Below are 14,535 nucleotides of genomic sequence, written 5' to 3' on the forward strand. Positions count from 1 at the left end.
GGGTGTGAGTCGGGGAATGACCTGACTGAGAGGCCCCCATGGAGCCTGAAAGGCGCCAGCGATCCCATGGCTGTAGGTGAGGAAGGCCAGGGACCCTGTGGGCCTGGGGAGACCCCGGGAGAACAGCAGCGCTTCCTGGAGCCTTACTGGACAAGTGACTCCAGGCTTCTTCCAGGCCTGGCTCTGGAGTAGGTGGAGGTGCAGGGCTCCCCTCTGAACCCTCACCTCACTGTGTCTGATCAGGGAGGTGCCAGGCGGAGGGAGCCTTCCAGGTTTGGGCCAGCGGGGCCAGCTGCCCTTTCTGTGCCCATCTCCGACCCTCGCTGGTTTGGCTCCAGCTTGATAGAGCATCGACCTACAGACTGAAGGGTCACGTGTTCGATTCTCAGTTGCAGGCTCCATCCACAGCCCTGTGTGGGAGGCAATCAACCAAGTATCTCTCTCACATCGCTGTTTCTCTCCCTGTCTGTCCCCCTCCCTTCCACTCGCTCTGAAATCAATGCAAAAATATCCTCTGGTGAGGAGCAACAACAACAACAAAATCTCCAATGGCGATGGTGCCCCAGGCTCACCACGAAGGTGCTGATGGGTGTCAGGATTTTAAGGACCATCCCCCACTGCCACTGGCGGAAAAGTCGCCATTCTGGACTTTCCTGGGGGCATTGAGCACCACGGGACAAAAACTCCCTCTCCCGTGGAAGACCGTGTGAATGGCTGCATTGACCTCAGCGTGCAGGCTGCGCTTCTGGTCACCAGGGAGTCGGACTTAGTGCCTGGGCTGCGCTCCGGCTGATAAGTGGGGAGGGCTGCACAGTCAGTGGCTTATCTGTGCCTTGAATGGCAGCCTCTGTGAGGGTATCTTTGTGTTTTCAAAAGGACTGCAGATCTCTTTATACAACTGCTAACACTTTCTGTCTCTCCCTGGCTCTGGGTCATAACTCTGTCCTCCCATCACTAATAAACAAAAATGATGCTCAGTTTCCAAAAATGCCAGGGGTCTGCGATTCGTTCTCCCCACCCCTTTGCCCCGATTCCACCCGGCTGCCTCCTGGGCAGTGAGGATAAGGAAGCTAAGAATGTGGTCACTCTGAAGGGCTTCTCTTGTTTCATTTGGCTGACCTGCAGGTGCTCCCTGGTGACCCTAGAAAGCTGTCTCGATGTCTGTAGGTGACCAGCGAGCTATGGCCAGCACTCTCCTAGCCCCGGTAACTCAGCCCCCTCTGACTTCACCCACCTCGTCTGCTGAGGACGTGGCCCTCTGTGTGGGCCTTTGGGGGGAGGGAGGTTGCTGCTCCCGATGTCTCCTCTCCTTGCATTCCACCCCCTAACCTGTAATTTTCAAAGGTAACCGCAACGATGCTTCCGTTTCTCTCATCTGTAGCCAAAGGTCTCTTTCTCAATCAGGAACCTTCTGTGGCCCCCGGGGTCTCCGGGGCAAAGACTAAAGCCCACACCAGGACTGGGGCAGCTGATGCCCCAGCTGCAGGGACCATAGCCACGGAGCTCCTTGTTCCAAGCGCTGCACGTGGATCATGAATTCTCGGGACAGTGCCCTCCTCACCCCATGCTACAGATAGGAAAACTGAGGCTTAGTGGAGCTAAATATTGAACTCAAGGTCATGCCCAGCGTGCATGCAAACCTGGGGCTGCTCGCTGCACCCACCGCATGCAGAACCTTGAGGAAGGGGGTCAGGGAATGGGCTAAGTCGTTGCCATGGCCCTGGGGCTGCAGAGGGCGGTGTCGGGCCCCTCTTGCTCCCTCTGATTAGTAAAGGTGACACCTGGGTCAGAAGCTGCGTTTAAGGGCGTCTTTGGATAGAGAAACAAGGGATCTCAGACTGGGTTGCATGAGCCCAGTTACACTGGGATGAAATCCACCTGCCCTCAGGATGCAGGCCAGCTGTGGCCAGCTGTGGTCGGCTGTGGTGTGTCTGCCTGTTCCTGTTGGAGAGCAGATGAAAGTTACTTCTTTGAAATAGGCTCCTAGCTGCTCCTTTTCCCGAGTCCTGGAGTAGGTCTGCTCATGGCCAGACATCTCATGTGTCTCCAGAACCCCCTAAAAGCCCGTGTGTGCCTCCCCAAAAAAAGCCAAGGCCTCAGGTGTGACGCCTGTGCTCACTTAGTAAGGACACCGCGGCTCAGTAAATGGAGGGTTTCTCCTGCAGAAATTACATGAAAATACCTTATATGTACTAGTGGCCACTTGCCTATTTTATTTATGATTATTTGTTTATTTAGTGTCCCCGAGAGGCTTTAAGGAGAGTGTGGGCAGAGGCACTGTGTGTGCTAAGCCCTGCCCCGGGGAGGGGCTGGAGTCACTGCAGAGGCTGCTCGGACAAGGGACCCAGCCCCTGTGGGCAGCCAGAGAGGAGGGACCCAGCCCCTGTGGGCAGCCGGAGAGCTAACCTCCTCTCCCAAACCGTGGAGCCAGCTGTGTGGACGGCACAGATTCCGCTTTTCCTCCTCTGACGAGTGAACGGGCGAGCCAGGTGCTAGAGCTAATCTCACAACCCCCTGTGCCCAGGAAGAGAGGGCACCCACAGCAGCCAGAACACTGCTGGGCCGGGTGCACGGACCCCAGGCAGAGGAAGTGACTCGAGTCTCTCTTTATGGGAATGGGCTCTGGAAGAAAAGAGGCTTCCCGCCTCCCATGAAGTCACTTTTTAACCCATGTTCCACTTGCTCAGGGGAAATGTTTTCTTCCTCTGCTTTCAGGAGGAAGCATTGCACTGCGGGCATGGCGGGCAGCATGATTGCCTGAGGCAGAAGCTTCCGCGGTCGTTGGAGTAGCTGGAGGAAGGAACATGGAACCGTAGCGGCTCACCCAGGAAGAGTTCCAGGATGGCAGCTCAGCGGATCCGAGCCGCCAACGCCAGCGGCCTCCCCCGGTGCAAGTCCGAGGGGACCTTGATCGACCTGAGTGAAGGGTTTTCGGAAACGAGCTTTAATGATGTCAAAGGTGAGCTCCCGCGGCCAGACCTGGGTCTGAGGGCTCTCAGCTGCCAAGTTCATGTTCAGACCAGTACACTTTAGCTCCCTGATCTCCATCGTGTTCTAAATGCCCAATAAACAACTTGTTTTGTTTCTCTGATGTGTTGGGAGGTTGTTTTGAATTTTCCCTTTAGTAATGAAACTTCATACTGAATATGTTTTCTCTTTTCCTGTGTTTTGGTGACATTGCGGTAGGAAACTTGGTGGTACAGAAAACTGGGGGGAAGGATGAATTATTAGAAACACTAGAGAAGAAAAAGGGTAGTCTGGGATGGGGTCAGCCAGCTGTTCCATCGAGGTTCGTGTAGGAAAGACTTTAAGCCAGCGGTTCTCAACCTGTGGGTCGGGACCCCTTTGGCAGTCGAACGACCCTTTCACAGGGGTCGCCTAAGACCATCCTGCATATCAGATATTTACATTACGATTCATAACAGTAGCAACATTACAGATATGAAGTAGCAACGAAAATAATTTTATGGTTGGGTCACAACATGAGGAACTGTATTTAAAGGGCCAGCGGGTTGAGAACCACTGCGAAGCCTTGCAGGACGTGTGACATCTGTAACAGCCACTCAGTCCTGTCATTGTAGCTTGAAAGTCTTCATAGAAGGGAGCAAACAAATGCACGTGGCTGTGTTTCAGTAAAGCTTTATTGATGAAAACAAACAGCAGATGTGGCCCAAAGGCCCTAGTTTGCTGACCCCTGGTTTACAGGTGGCTGCAGGGTTTAAATACCCTGCACCTGGGTTAATGAGAAAACCTATCTTTTGGACCCAAGGTTGATACTGGTGGGTCACCTGCTTCCGTGAAGCCCATCCGGACCTCATAGGCCACGGTCAGCATCTCTCCTGGTGCTGAGTGCCCCCTCCCACCACCACCACCACCATCATCAGCATCATCAGCATCATCATGAATGGACTATCCCACAGCTGTGACCGCCTTCTGTTGAAATCACTCACCATTCAGGGAGCTGTATCTGTGCCTTTAAATCTTTGGCCCACAGCACAAAGCCAGCGCTAAATAAACCATCCTCAACTGAACTGCTGTCTCCCGGATAACACCGTGGCCCTCTCCCCATGTACTGAGAGTCATGCAGACGTGTGTCGCTTTCTGCTCTCGCTCTCTTCCACTTCATCCTCCACTTCTACTTCCTCTCTGGGCTTTATGCTGGCAGCTCTGAGCGTGGCTTCAAGTATTCTTTACAGGAAGACTGGCAAAGGGAATCCTGAGGGTTTATTCATAAGAGCAGCGGAGTGAGTGGGCGTTGCCATAAATAACTGAACCATTCGTTTTTCATAGATTGGTAATGGGCATTATTTTCTTACTTTAGCTGATCACGGTGAGAGCTGGGAAGTGTGAGCATAAACGGTGGGGTTTGGGTCGGGTTCTTAAGGAGGGGCAGAGAGCTGAATTTTAATAGATGATGATAATCTGGGAGGAGCTGTTATTCCTAAAAGAATAGCACAGCGAGGGGAGGAAGGCAAGACAGATGGGGTGTGAGGAGGGGGGGGCTGGTGAGCGCGCGCGCGTGTGTGTGCGTGTGTGTGTGTGTGTGTGTGTGTTGGGAAGAGGGGTCAGAGACCCTGTGGACTGTACTCTCCAGGGGCAGGGGCAGGAGCAGGCTTCATGGTGGGAATTTATTCCAGCCAAATTGTCTGCTGTGAGAGCTGCTCCTGATGAGTGTTTGCCTGCAGAGGAACTGGGGCAGGAGGATAGGAAATGTGTTACCCACTGCACCGACTTCCTGATGCCCAGGGAGCTTGTCTGTATTAAAAGCAAGAGAGCTGGAATCTGGGCAGCACTCCCCAGAATTCACTAGGTTGGAATTCGATAGGGATTTTCCTGCATTCAATGGGATGGGGCCCCAGCCTGGTGTCCCAGGGCACTCTGTGGGGCTTGACTGATGGAGGCGCCTTGGGGAAGGGAGCTCACACCACTGCCCACGCCCATGAGGCCCCGATGGGAAGGGCTGACCCTAGAGTGAAATGTTACCACTAACCTTCTAAGGAGAGTGCTTGGAACGCTAAGCAAAACCATTTTCATTCTTCAGTCTGGTCATTGGAAGTGATCGTTTGCATTGATACATTTTCTTAGGCTATGTACAAAGCCAACCTAATAGCTTTGGCTTTTAATTTTAAAAATATCACTGTAAGGGAATTATTCTGGGGCACCATTATAGGGATCTAACTTTTTTTTAATATACAGTGGGGCCTTGACTTACGAGTTTAATTCGTTCCGTGACAGAGCTCGTAACTCAAATTACTCGTATGTCAAATCAGTTGTGAACGAGTGAGACACGTGATGCTGGGCTGATGTTGTGGTGTTCACTGTGACGTTCGCTGCACCAACTAGCGGTGGGGTATCTGAAGCTGGCTCGTAACCCGAATTTTAGCTCGCAACTCAAAGCAAAAAATCGGCTGAGAGACAACTCGTATCTCAAAAAACTCGTTAGTTGGGACACTCGTAAGTCAAGGCCCCACTGTATTTTTATTGATTTCAGAGAGGAAGGAAGAGGGGAGAGAGAGATAGAAACATCCATAATGAGAGAGAATCATGGATTGGCTGCCTCCTGCACGTCCCCCACTGGGGATCGAGCCCACAACCTGGGCATGTGCCCTTGACCGGAATCGAACCTGGGACCTTTCAGTTCCCAGGCCAACGCTCTATCCACTGAGCAAAACCAGCTAGGGCAGGGATTTAACTTTTGAGGGATTCTAACAAGATTTTAATAGCTTGAAGGCTTTTTTTAATTTTCACTTGGTTTTCATTTCCATCTGACATTTTCATTAGACGTGTCAAGGAAACAAAGGGGGTTTGTATTACTGGAGCCCGTGACCAGACAACAGAATGGAGAGAAGGTCTTACATTATCTCTGACCCCAGCCTGATCCCTCTTCCTTCTCCCCACCTTCCCTTCGAAGCCATTTCCTTTTATGCTGCTGTTTTTATTCAGTTGAGGGCACAGCCAGGGGGGAATCCTCACTTTGGCCGTCACCTTGGCCCAGTAGCATGGACATGCCCTCTCTGTTGTAGCAGACAAGATCAGGTGAGCAGTAACTCAGTGAATGTAGTTTGAGCACCTGCTATGTGCCAGGCTCTTTCCAGGGACACCCATGAGCATGACAGACCCTAATGGAGCTTGTACGCTGATGGGCGATGGAGCTCTCCCCGCAAAAACCCTAAACAAATGTGTAAGGTGTCTGATGTATTGGTTGGTGATATGTGTTACAGAGAAAAATAAAACTAGGAGGGGGGTGCAGATGTCGGTTGTAACAAAACATTTTGCTAAGCCCTTTATCAGCACAATTTCAGTTCATTCTCACCAGGGCCCATTGAAGAAAGATTCTTCTTCTCCATCATGAAGAATCCGGGCTCTGGAGGTCAGACAGCTTCCGAGGTCTAGTGACCCAGAGCCACGTCTCCCAGTGCCCAGACGGAGGGCAGTGGGTCATGCCTTTGAGGCTCAGGTGTGCTTTCTCCCAAGCACTTCTCTGTTACCTCTTTCATGCCAATAAATAGAAACCTCCTGCTTTAGACTTAGCCAAGGAAATGCAATTTAATTTTCATTATTTCCTTTCCACGGAAAGGGAAACTGGGTGGGAGATGGGGTGTTTTGGAGGGCCGATTGGAAAGAATAGAATGCCTGTTGAACTGAGTCACATATTAGAGCAGTTCACCTAGAAAACTAGCCCGTCGTTCGCTTGTTTGTGTAGACAGCCTAAAAAGGGTTTCCTTTCTTTCCATTGTTTGTTACAGGAAGTTAGAATATGAGCACACTGTAAAACAAGGCACAGTTCAGGGGGTGGGGCTTGTTTACCTCAGAAAGAGCTTCCTGCGGAATATACTTGGTCGTGTATAGGAGGCAGATAAAACACTGAGGTGTGTGATTGTTATTTTTCAAAACACACACCGCTTGCTTCGATGACTTCGTTTTGCTGTGCCAATTGCCGAACACCAAGAACCACACATCAGCTGAGTCGCCGTTTGGAGCGTTGTGGCTTTTCAGACTGCTCCAGCGGGCGTTCAGAAACACTGTGCGCTCCCCCAGACAGAAACCTTTGATTTTTACAGTATGTGGGAGAGACCATTTCCATGGCGTTATTTTGAGTGATCATTTCAAGGAGGCGGAAAGAAAGACCGGCCTCAAAATCGGAGGGCATATAAACAGTTTGGTGAACAATGGAGCCAGAAGCATGGGTACATGGAACAGACTGGCAGGTGCCTGGGGAGGGGGTGGGTGACTGGGTAAGAATGGTGAAGGGATTGGCTAAAGAACATGTATGCATTCCCCAGGCACAGGGACAGTGGTGTGGTGAAGGCCAAGGGAGGGGGAGGCGGAGGTGGCAAAGTAGGGGGGAAATGGGGGGTATCTGCCGTGGTGTCAACATAAAAATGTTTAATTAAGAAAATAAATAAATAAAAAAGAATGGGTTCAATTTGGAAATGGAAGAAACGTCTTTCGTGTCCAGGGCAGACGTGGAGGCTCTTCTTGCCCGCGCCTGGTCACATGCCCTGGGACCCCTAAACATGGAGCATCTCTGTTTTCTAAGTAAATCCCATTCAGTTTCTCCTCCTTTGGGGGAGGACAGTTTTTCCTCTACCCTTCCAGGTTCTTTGGCTGGTCTGTTAATTAATAGACATAAGACAGATTAACAGGAGGAAAACGGATGTAATGGCATACGTATGGGAGCCCCATAAGACTGAGACCCAGGGCAGGCAGGCAGCCATGCTGAGCTGGGAAGAAGGAGGTGGGGACTGGGGCTTCGGAGGGAGGGCGGGAAGACGGGTCACAGGAAGATGGGAGCGCAAATGCTTGATAAACAAGTACTTTCCTGCCCCGCAGAGCTACTGGGACGCAACGTCCCTTTGTAGCCCCCCCAGCCCACCAGCTGGCCCATCCTCCTTGTAGTTCTCTGGTGATGACTCTTCCCAGAATGGGCCCTCCATCCAAGTTCTTGGCAGCACTTAGGGAGAAGGGAGGAGCTCTGCCTGAGTCACTGGGGCCTTGATTGTCTTTAGATCAGAGTAGTCCACAGACAGCAGCGGCTTCCTTCGCGGCCCAGCAGCTCTCTGGCCAGTTAGTTAGATAAAGAAATAATTTGATCAAATTGAGATGCTAGAGGCACAGGAACATGGTGCTGGTTTGCATTTCTGCGGATGGTGGACCGACTTCCATCGTGGCCTCGCCTGTGTGTGTCGGACCTGGACAGGACCGAGGGTGGTGAAACGCTCGTACCCTCCTTGGTGTGTTGATCACACACCAACACCCACTTTGGTTTGTTCCTGTGAGTCATGCTGCTGGCTCGTGGCTGCATCTGGTGTGTTAGTTTCTTGGGCCACCCTCTCTAGCTTGGACAGTGTCCTGCAGCCTGTGGCCTCACCCTCACCTTCTGCTCTGTGTGTTTCTTGCAGTGCCTTCTCCCAGTGCCTTGCTAGGAGACAATCCCACACCTTTCGGAAACGCAAAGGAAGTGATCGCAATCAAGGACTACTGCCCCAACAACTTCACCACCCTGAAGTTCTCCAAGGGCGACCACCTCTACGTCTTGGACACGTCCGGCGGGGAGTGGTGGTATGCCCACAACACCACGGAGATGGGCTACATCCCCTCCTCCTACGTGCAGCCCCTCAACTACCGGAACTCCACGCTGAGTGACAGTGGGATGATCGACAATCTTCCCGACAGCCCAGAGGAAGTAGCCAAGGAGTTAGATTTGCTCGGAGGATGGACAGATGACAAGAAGGGATCGGGCAAAACCTACAGTAATAACCCTTTCTGGAATGGGGTCCAAACGAACCCCTTTCTGAATGGGAAGGTGCCGGTGATGCCCAGCGTGGATGAGCTGGCTCCCAGAAGTTCCGTGGACTTGCTGCTCTTCGACACGGGCACGTCTTCCTTCACGGAGTCCAGCTCGGCCACCACAAACAGCACCGGCAACATCCTTGACGAGCTGCCGGCCACAAGCCAGCTCCACGCCGAGGGGCCGGTCAAGCGGGACAACCCGTTCTTCCGGAGCAAACGATCCTACAGTCTGTCGGAACTCTCCGTCCTCCAGGCCAAGTCCGACGCGCCCGACTCCTCGGGGTATTTCACGGGCTTGAAGTCCCCGGCCCCTGAGCAGTTCCAGAGCCGGGAGGACTTCCGCGCAGCCTGGCTGAGCCACCGGAAGCTGGCTCGGTCTTGCCACGACTTGGACTTGTTGGGCCAAAACCCTGGGTGGGGCCAGACCCAAGCAGTGGAAACGAACATGGTGTGCAAGCTGGACAGCTCCGGGGGCTCCGTGCAGCTTCCCGACACGGGCATCAGCATCCACGTGCCGGAAGGCCACGTGGCCCGGGGGGAGACGCAGCAGATCTCCATGAAAGCGCTGCTGGACCCCCCCTTGGAACTCAACAGCGACCGCTGCTGCACCGTCAGCCCGGTGCTGGAAGTGAAGCTGAGTACCCTGGAGGTGAAAACCGTCATCGTCTTGGAGATGAAAGTTTCGGCCGAGGTGAAAAACGACATTTTCAGCAAAAGCACAGTGGGCCTCCAGTGCCTGAGGAGCGACCTAAAGGAAGGGCCCTATGTCCCCATCCCACTCAACTACAGCTACGGGGACACGGTCCAGGTGCACCTGGACAACCTGGAGCCCTGTATGTACCTGGCCATCGTGGCCCATGGACCGAACATCCTCTACCCTTCCACCGTGTGGGACTTCATCAATAAAAAAGTCACAGTGGGTCTCTATGGCCCCAAACACATTCACCCATCCTTCAAGACAGTGGTGACCATTTTTGGCCATGATTGTGCCCCAAAGACTCTCCTGGTCACCGAGGTCACCCGCCAGGCCCCCAGCCCCGCGCCCGTGACCCTGCAGCTCTGGGGTAAGCACCACTTCGTCCTGTCCAGGCCCCAGGACCTCCAGGTCTGCATGTTTTCCAACATGACGAATTACGAGGTCCGAGCCGGCGAGCAGGCCAAAGTCGTGCGAGGGTTCCAGATGAAGCTGGGCAAGGTGAGCCGCCTCATCTTCCCCATCGCCTGCCAGAACCCCAGCGAGCTCTCCGACTTCACCCTGAGGGTCCAGGTGAAGGACGACCAGGAGGCCATCCTCACCCAGTTTTGCGTCCAGACTCCCCAGCCGCCCCCCAAAAGTGCCATCAAGCCGTCCGGGCAGAGACGGTTCCTCAAGAAGAACGAGGTCGGGAAAATCATTCTGTCCCCGTTCGCCGCCACCACCAAGTACCCGACCTTCCAGGACCGCCCCGTGTCCAGCCTCAAGTTCGGCAAGCTGCTCAAGACCGTGGTCCGGCAGAGCAAGAACCACTACCTGCTGGAGTACAAGAAGGGCGACGCCATCGCCCTGCTCAGCGAGGAGAAGATCCGGCTGAAGGGGCAGCTGTGGACCAAGGAGTGGTACATCGGCTACCACCAGGGCAAGGTGGGCCTGGTGCACGCCAAGAACGTGCTGGTGGTGGGCAAGGCCCGGCCCAGCCTCCTGGCGGGGCCCGAGCTCAGCACCTCGGTGCTGCTGGAGCAGATCCTGCGGCCCTGCAAGTTCCTCACCTACATCTACGCCTCCGTCAGGACACTGCTCATGGAGAACATCAGCAGCTGGCGCTCCTTCGCCGACGCCCTGGGCTACGGGAACCTGCCGCTCACCTTCTTCTGCCGAGCGGAGCTGGACAGCGAGCCTGAGCGGGTGGCGTCCGTCCTGGAGAAGCTGAAGGAGGACTGTAACAACGCGGAGAACAAAGACCGCAAGTCCTTCCAGAAGGAGCTCATGATGGTAGGTTCTGGCGGGTTTGGATGTCGGGAGGGTGGGGCGAAAGCCAGCCTGCTCCTCACATACGTGGGTGCCACGTGGTTCGGTGAACCGTTGGACCGGAGTCGGCTCATCTGTGCTCAGGTGCAAGGACAGGGTTTTAGGAAATGCACCGGGAGAGAGGCGTCCACATGGGGCCATGGGGTTCCCCAAACAGCTCAGATCTCTTTTCCCACTGAGTAGGGGGCTCCTCAGAGGTCTCAGGATGGACCTCCGCGTGCCCAGTGGCATGTGGACACACGGGGCCTGTGCTCCAACCACCTCTCTAAACCTCTGGGGAGAAGGGTGTTTTTTTTTCTTTTTTCTTTTATTATTATTAGTTAGGGGAGAAGGTTTTTATCAGTTACCCTGTGAGAGCCACCTATGACTCCAGTCTTTTAAGAACCACTGCCCCCAAATCTGGCTTTATTTTAATGAGTTTTTCCCTCTGCATCTTACTTGAAGGTTCCACCATGTCTCTGTATTGTTTCCTCTTCCTCCTTTTCGTGTGTGTTTGAGGCGGGGTGAGGACAGCCTTGGTTTTGCCAGCACAGCCAGGAATTGGAATACGAAGAAGTGAAAAGGAGGAAGTTGGTGTCACAGTACGGGACACACCGGCCCACCGGCCGGCTGGGAAGCATTTACTGACCTTTCATGGCACCAGCGGGCCTGGGCTCAGCCCCAGCCCACACCCCACAGGCAGCCCCACTCTTCACTGTTGGATACGTTCTGGGAGTGGCCTCGGAGAAGCTTAATAATATCTGTCTCTTGCCATCTCTCGCCGAGTCTGTGCTGCCGTTGCCTGTCGACGCCCTTGGATACTAGGAGCCGTCTCAGCTCCCTCCCGGTCCCCCTGATGTAATGTCCTGTGGGAACACCTGTGTGACTTGGTCACATGCCTTTCTCCCTTGCTCCGCCGACTCCACACAGCCTTTCACCTCCTGACTTTGGTGAGGTGTGACTCAGCACTCCTGGCCTTCCTGCCCCTTCTCCCCCCTCCTTCCCCACAGCACCTGCCACTCCGTGTCTGCACCTCTGGGAACAGGTGAGCCAGGTGCGTCTGAGGTTGCCCACGTTGACATGAGTGTGCAACTGATGTGGGTTCGTTGCACACACGTCTCTCTGCTGCCCCCTGGAGCCGGGGGGCAGAAGGGATGCAGTCCACTGTGCCACGGCCACTGCGGCAGAGGGAGTGGGGCATGATGCAAGGCATCATGTGACCGGCGATAGTACAAAGTGTTTGTCACGTGGGAACCTGGCACTGCCCCCAGGAGCAAGTGGGAACTGGAAGTGGCAGGTAGAGGGGCGACCTTGTTAACCTGGAAGTCACTGGGTACTGGCAGCATAGTGGAGAGCATGCGGGTTGGCATGGCTGGGGGTGAGCTTGGCTGCAGGGAAGCTTCCCCGGTGATGCCCATGGCCCTCCCTCAGGGCACACCTCCCTGGCCCGCCTGTAGAATCAGCCCCCTTGCAGCCCGAGCTGCCCGTCTCTTCTTTGGGTCGACCTCACAGTGGGCAGGGGCCCAGCTTCCCTCTCGCCAGCCTCAGGCTGGAATTCTCCTTGGATCAGGGAATTATGTGCTTTCATGGAACATAAACGATTGGTTGTGCCTTCGTGACAGCTGAGCAGCGCCTTCAGGGCTGAGGAAACCTGTCTGAGGAGGCGGCTTTGCTCTCAGGTCCTCATTTCTTTTCTGAAGACTTAAGTGAGGCTCCTTTTTTTAATCTCGGGGAACCCGGAGGAGATTTTTCGGTTGGCTTCCTGAGGTTAGTGTGTGTGCAGATGGGCCCGGTGTGTGTCCCGCCTCCCCCAGTTCCACGCCCACCGCAGCTCCCAGAGTCCCAGGAGGAGGAAGTGGCAGGAAGGTGCCCGGGGGAGCTTGGCTTGGGCTGAAGTGAAACCGGTTTCCCCTCCTCACCTCTGAGCAGCAGATTTGAACAGCTGGCCCGACTTCTAGAAGCCCAGGCTGGCTTATCCAGGGGTGTCGGCGGAGTCGGGGTGCTGGCGGAGTTGCTGCAAACCAGATGTTTCGTTTCCAGGGACTTAGACCTATCACTGAGCAGTGGAGTTTCCTACAGCGTCAGCCAAGCATCTAACCCGCCCCCCTCAGGGCCAGACCACCCCCGCCTCACCCAGCTCCTTGTAAAGACAGTCTGTTTAGGGATGATGCCTTGGTTTGGAAGTCGTGATTAAATGAATTAGATGGCGGGGAAAAAGGGTTTGGACAGCAGATTGCGGGAGATGGGAAGGAAAAAGGCCCATCTGTCCACTACCATCAGAATGGGGTCCGGGCCCCTTCCTCCACCCCCAGGCCCTGTAAGACCTGGTCCCCCCATCTCACAACGCTGGAGACCACGCATGCTTCTTGCTCACTAGCTACTCCGGCCCTGTTGCTGCATCCTGAACCCACCTCACTTGCTCCTGCCTCAGGTTTTGCACGAGTGGTTTCCTCTGCCTGGAATTCTCTTTCCCCCGATTCCATGCGGCTGGGCTTTCACCTCCTTCAGATACCAGCCCAAACCTCATCGTGTAAGAGCTTTCCCACAACTCTCTGTAAAGCCACCTTGTGCCTTTGGGTCACTGCACCTCGTCATCCGTAATATCGTCTCCATGGTGCTTTCCAGAATCTGAAATGGCCTTGTTTACCTGGGTTTCTGTGTCTTGTTGCCCTAATTAAAGACAAAATCCACGGGAGTAAGGACCTGGCACATAGGCAAGACTCAGACATGTGGTGAATGAATGAATGATGCATGAACGAATGAGGCAGCCTCCTGTGGTCAGACCACCGTGCTTCTGTTCTTTCGTCCCAGTCCCTGTTGTGGATGCATATTCTCCATCTCAGCTGGTTGGGAGGTGTGTTGTGTGCGTGGGCCTCGTGGGGTACTGTGCCTGCCCTCTGTCACCACCCGGCTTGTGACCACAGAGAATGGCCCTCCTGTCCCCAGTCACCCAGCTCTCCAGCAGAGCCATGCCTGTCTGTGATCATCCCATTTCCAGGAGGCCCCCAGACCATATTGAAAGTCGGGGGAGGGGTGGTGCTGCTGGATCCAGCAGAGTGGACGAAGCCCCTGGAGCCCCTGAGTGTTGGAGGGTGTTGAGTGGACCCCTGGGGATCCCTGTGCTGGTGGGACTTACCCGTCAGGCAGATGTGGGAATGGGCACCACACATTTGAAGAGCTTTTGGAGTCAAATTCTGTTGTCAAAGGCAGGATGGGTAACTGGTGGCAGGTACGTGGCTGCAGCTTCTAACACAGAGCCAGGGAGAGCCACGACAAACAGCAGGAGGGGTGTGTGTACTCACACGCATTAAACATGCCTTGGGCGCCTGCTGTGTGCTTAGAGGGGGTGCTGGGGGCTGGGCTTTTGAAGAACTCGGGCCTGTTACTTGAGGACGACTTGGGTGAACAGTCAGGAGAGCTGGGCAGGCTTGTAACGGGCCCCGGAGTAAAGGACCTGCTTGACCTGGGTGGACCAGGGGAAGGCAAATGGGATGCCAACGGGGGTGCAGGAGCCAGCCAAGGGGGAGGGGCTGTCGGTTCCTGGTTACACTGTGTGCAAGGGCCAGGCCGAAGAGGAGCATGGGATGGGGTCGAGCAGAGGCTTGAGGCCGGGTTGAATTCAAGGCCTCGGGGACAAGGGATAATAGTACATGTATATGGGGCAACGGGAGAGTGGCCTGGAGCCACCTGGCCAGACAACACTTGCTCTGTATCCCATGGGCATTCAGTCACGGGGAAGTGAGGGGAATCCCGGCAGA

At 54.5% G+C, this 14,535-nt stretch overlaps 1 protein-coding gene across 1 annotated transcript in view; it reads left to right on the top strand.

Moving 5' to 3' along the window:
* The window catches only part of SH3BP4 (SH3-domain binding protein 4), a 43,075-nt gene that overhangs the window by 24,348 nt on the left and 4,192 nt on the right, over nucleotides 1–14,535 (top strand). Inside the window, exons 2-3 of the mRNA XM_006760460.2 lie at nucleotides 2,716–2,959; nucleotides 8,403–10,762. Of these exons, the coding sequence (XP_006760523.1) occupies nucleotides 2,842–2,959; nucleotides 8,403–10,762 (2,478 nt within the window). The 5' untranslated portion in view covers nucleotides 2,716–2,841. The remainder of the gene's footprint in view (nucleotides 1–2,715; nucleotides 2,960–8,402; nucleotides 10,763–14,535) is intronic.

This window comes from Myotis davidii, unplaced genomic scaffold (genome assembly GCF_000327345.1).
Source record: "Myotis davidii unplaced genomic scaffold, ASM32734v1 scaffold370, whole genome shotgun sequence".
Lineage (NCBI taxonomy): Eukaryota > Metazoa > Chordata > Mammalia > Chiroptera > Vespertilionidae > Myotis > Myotis davidii.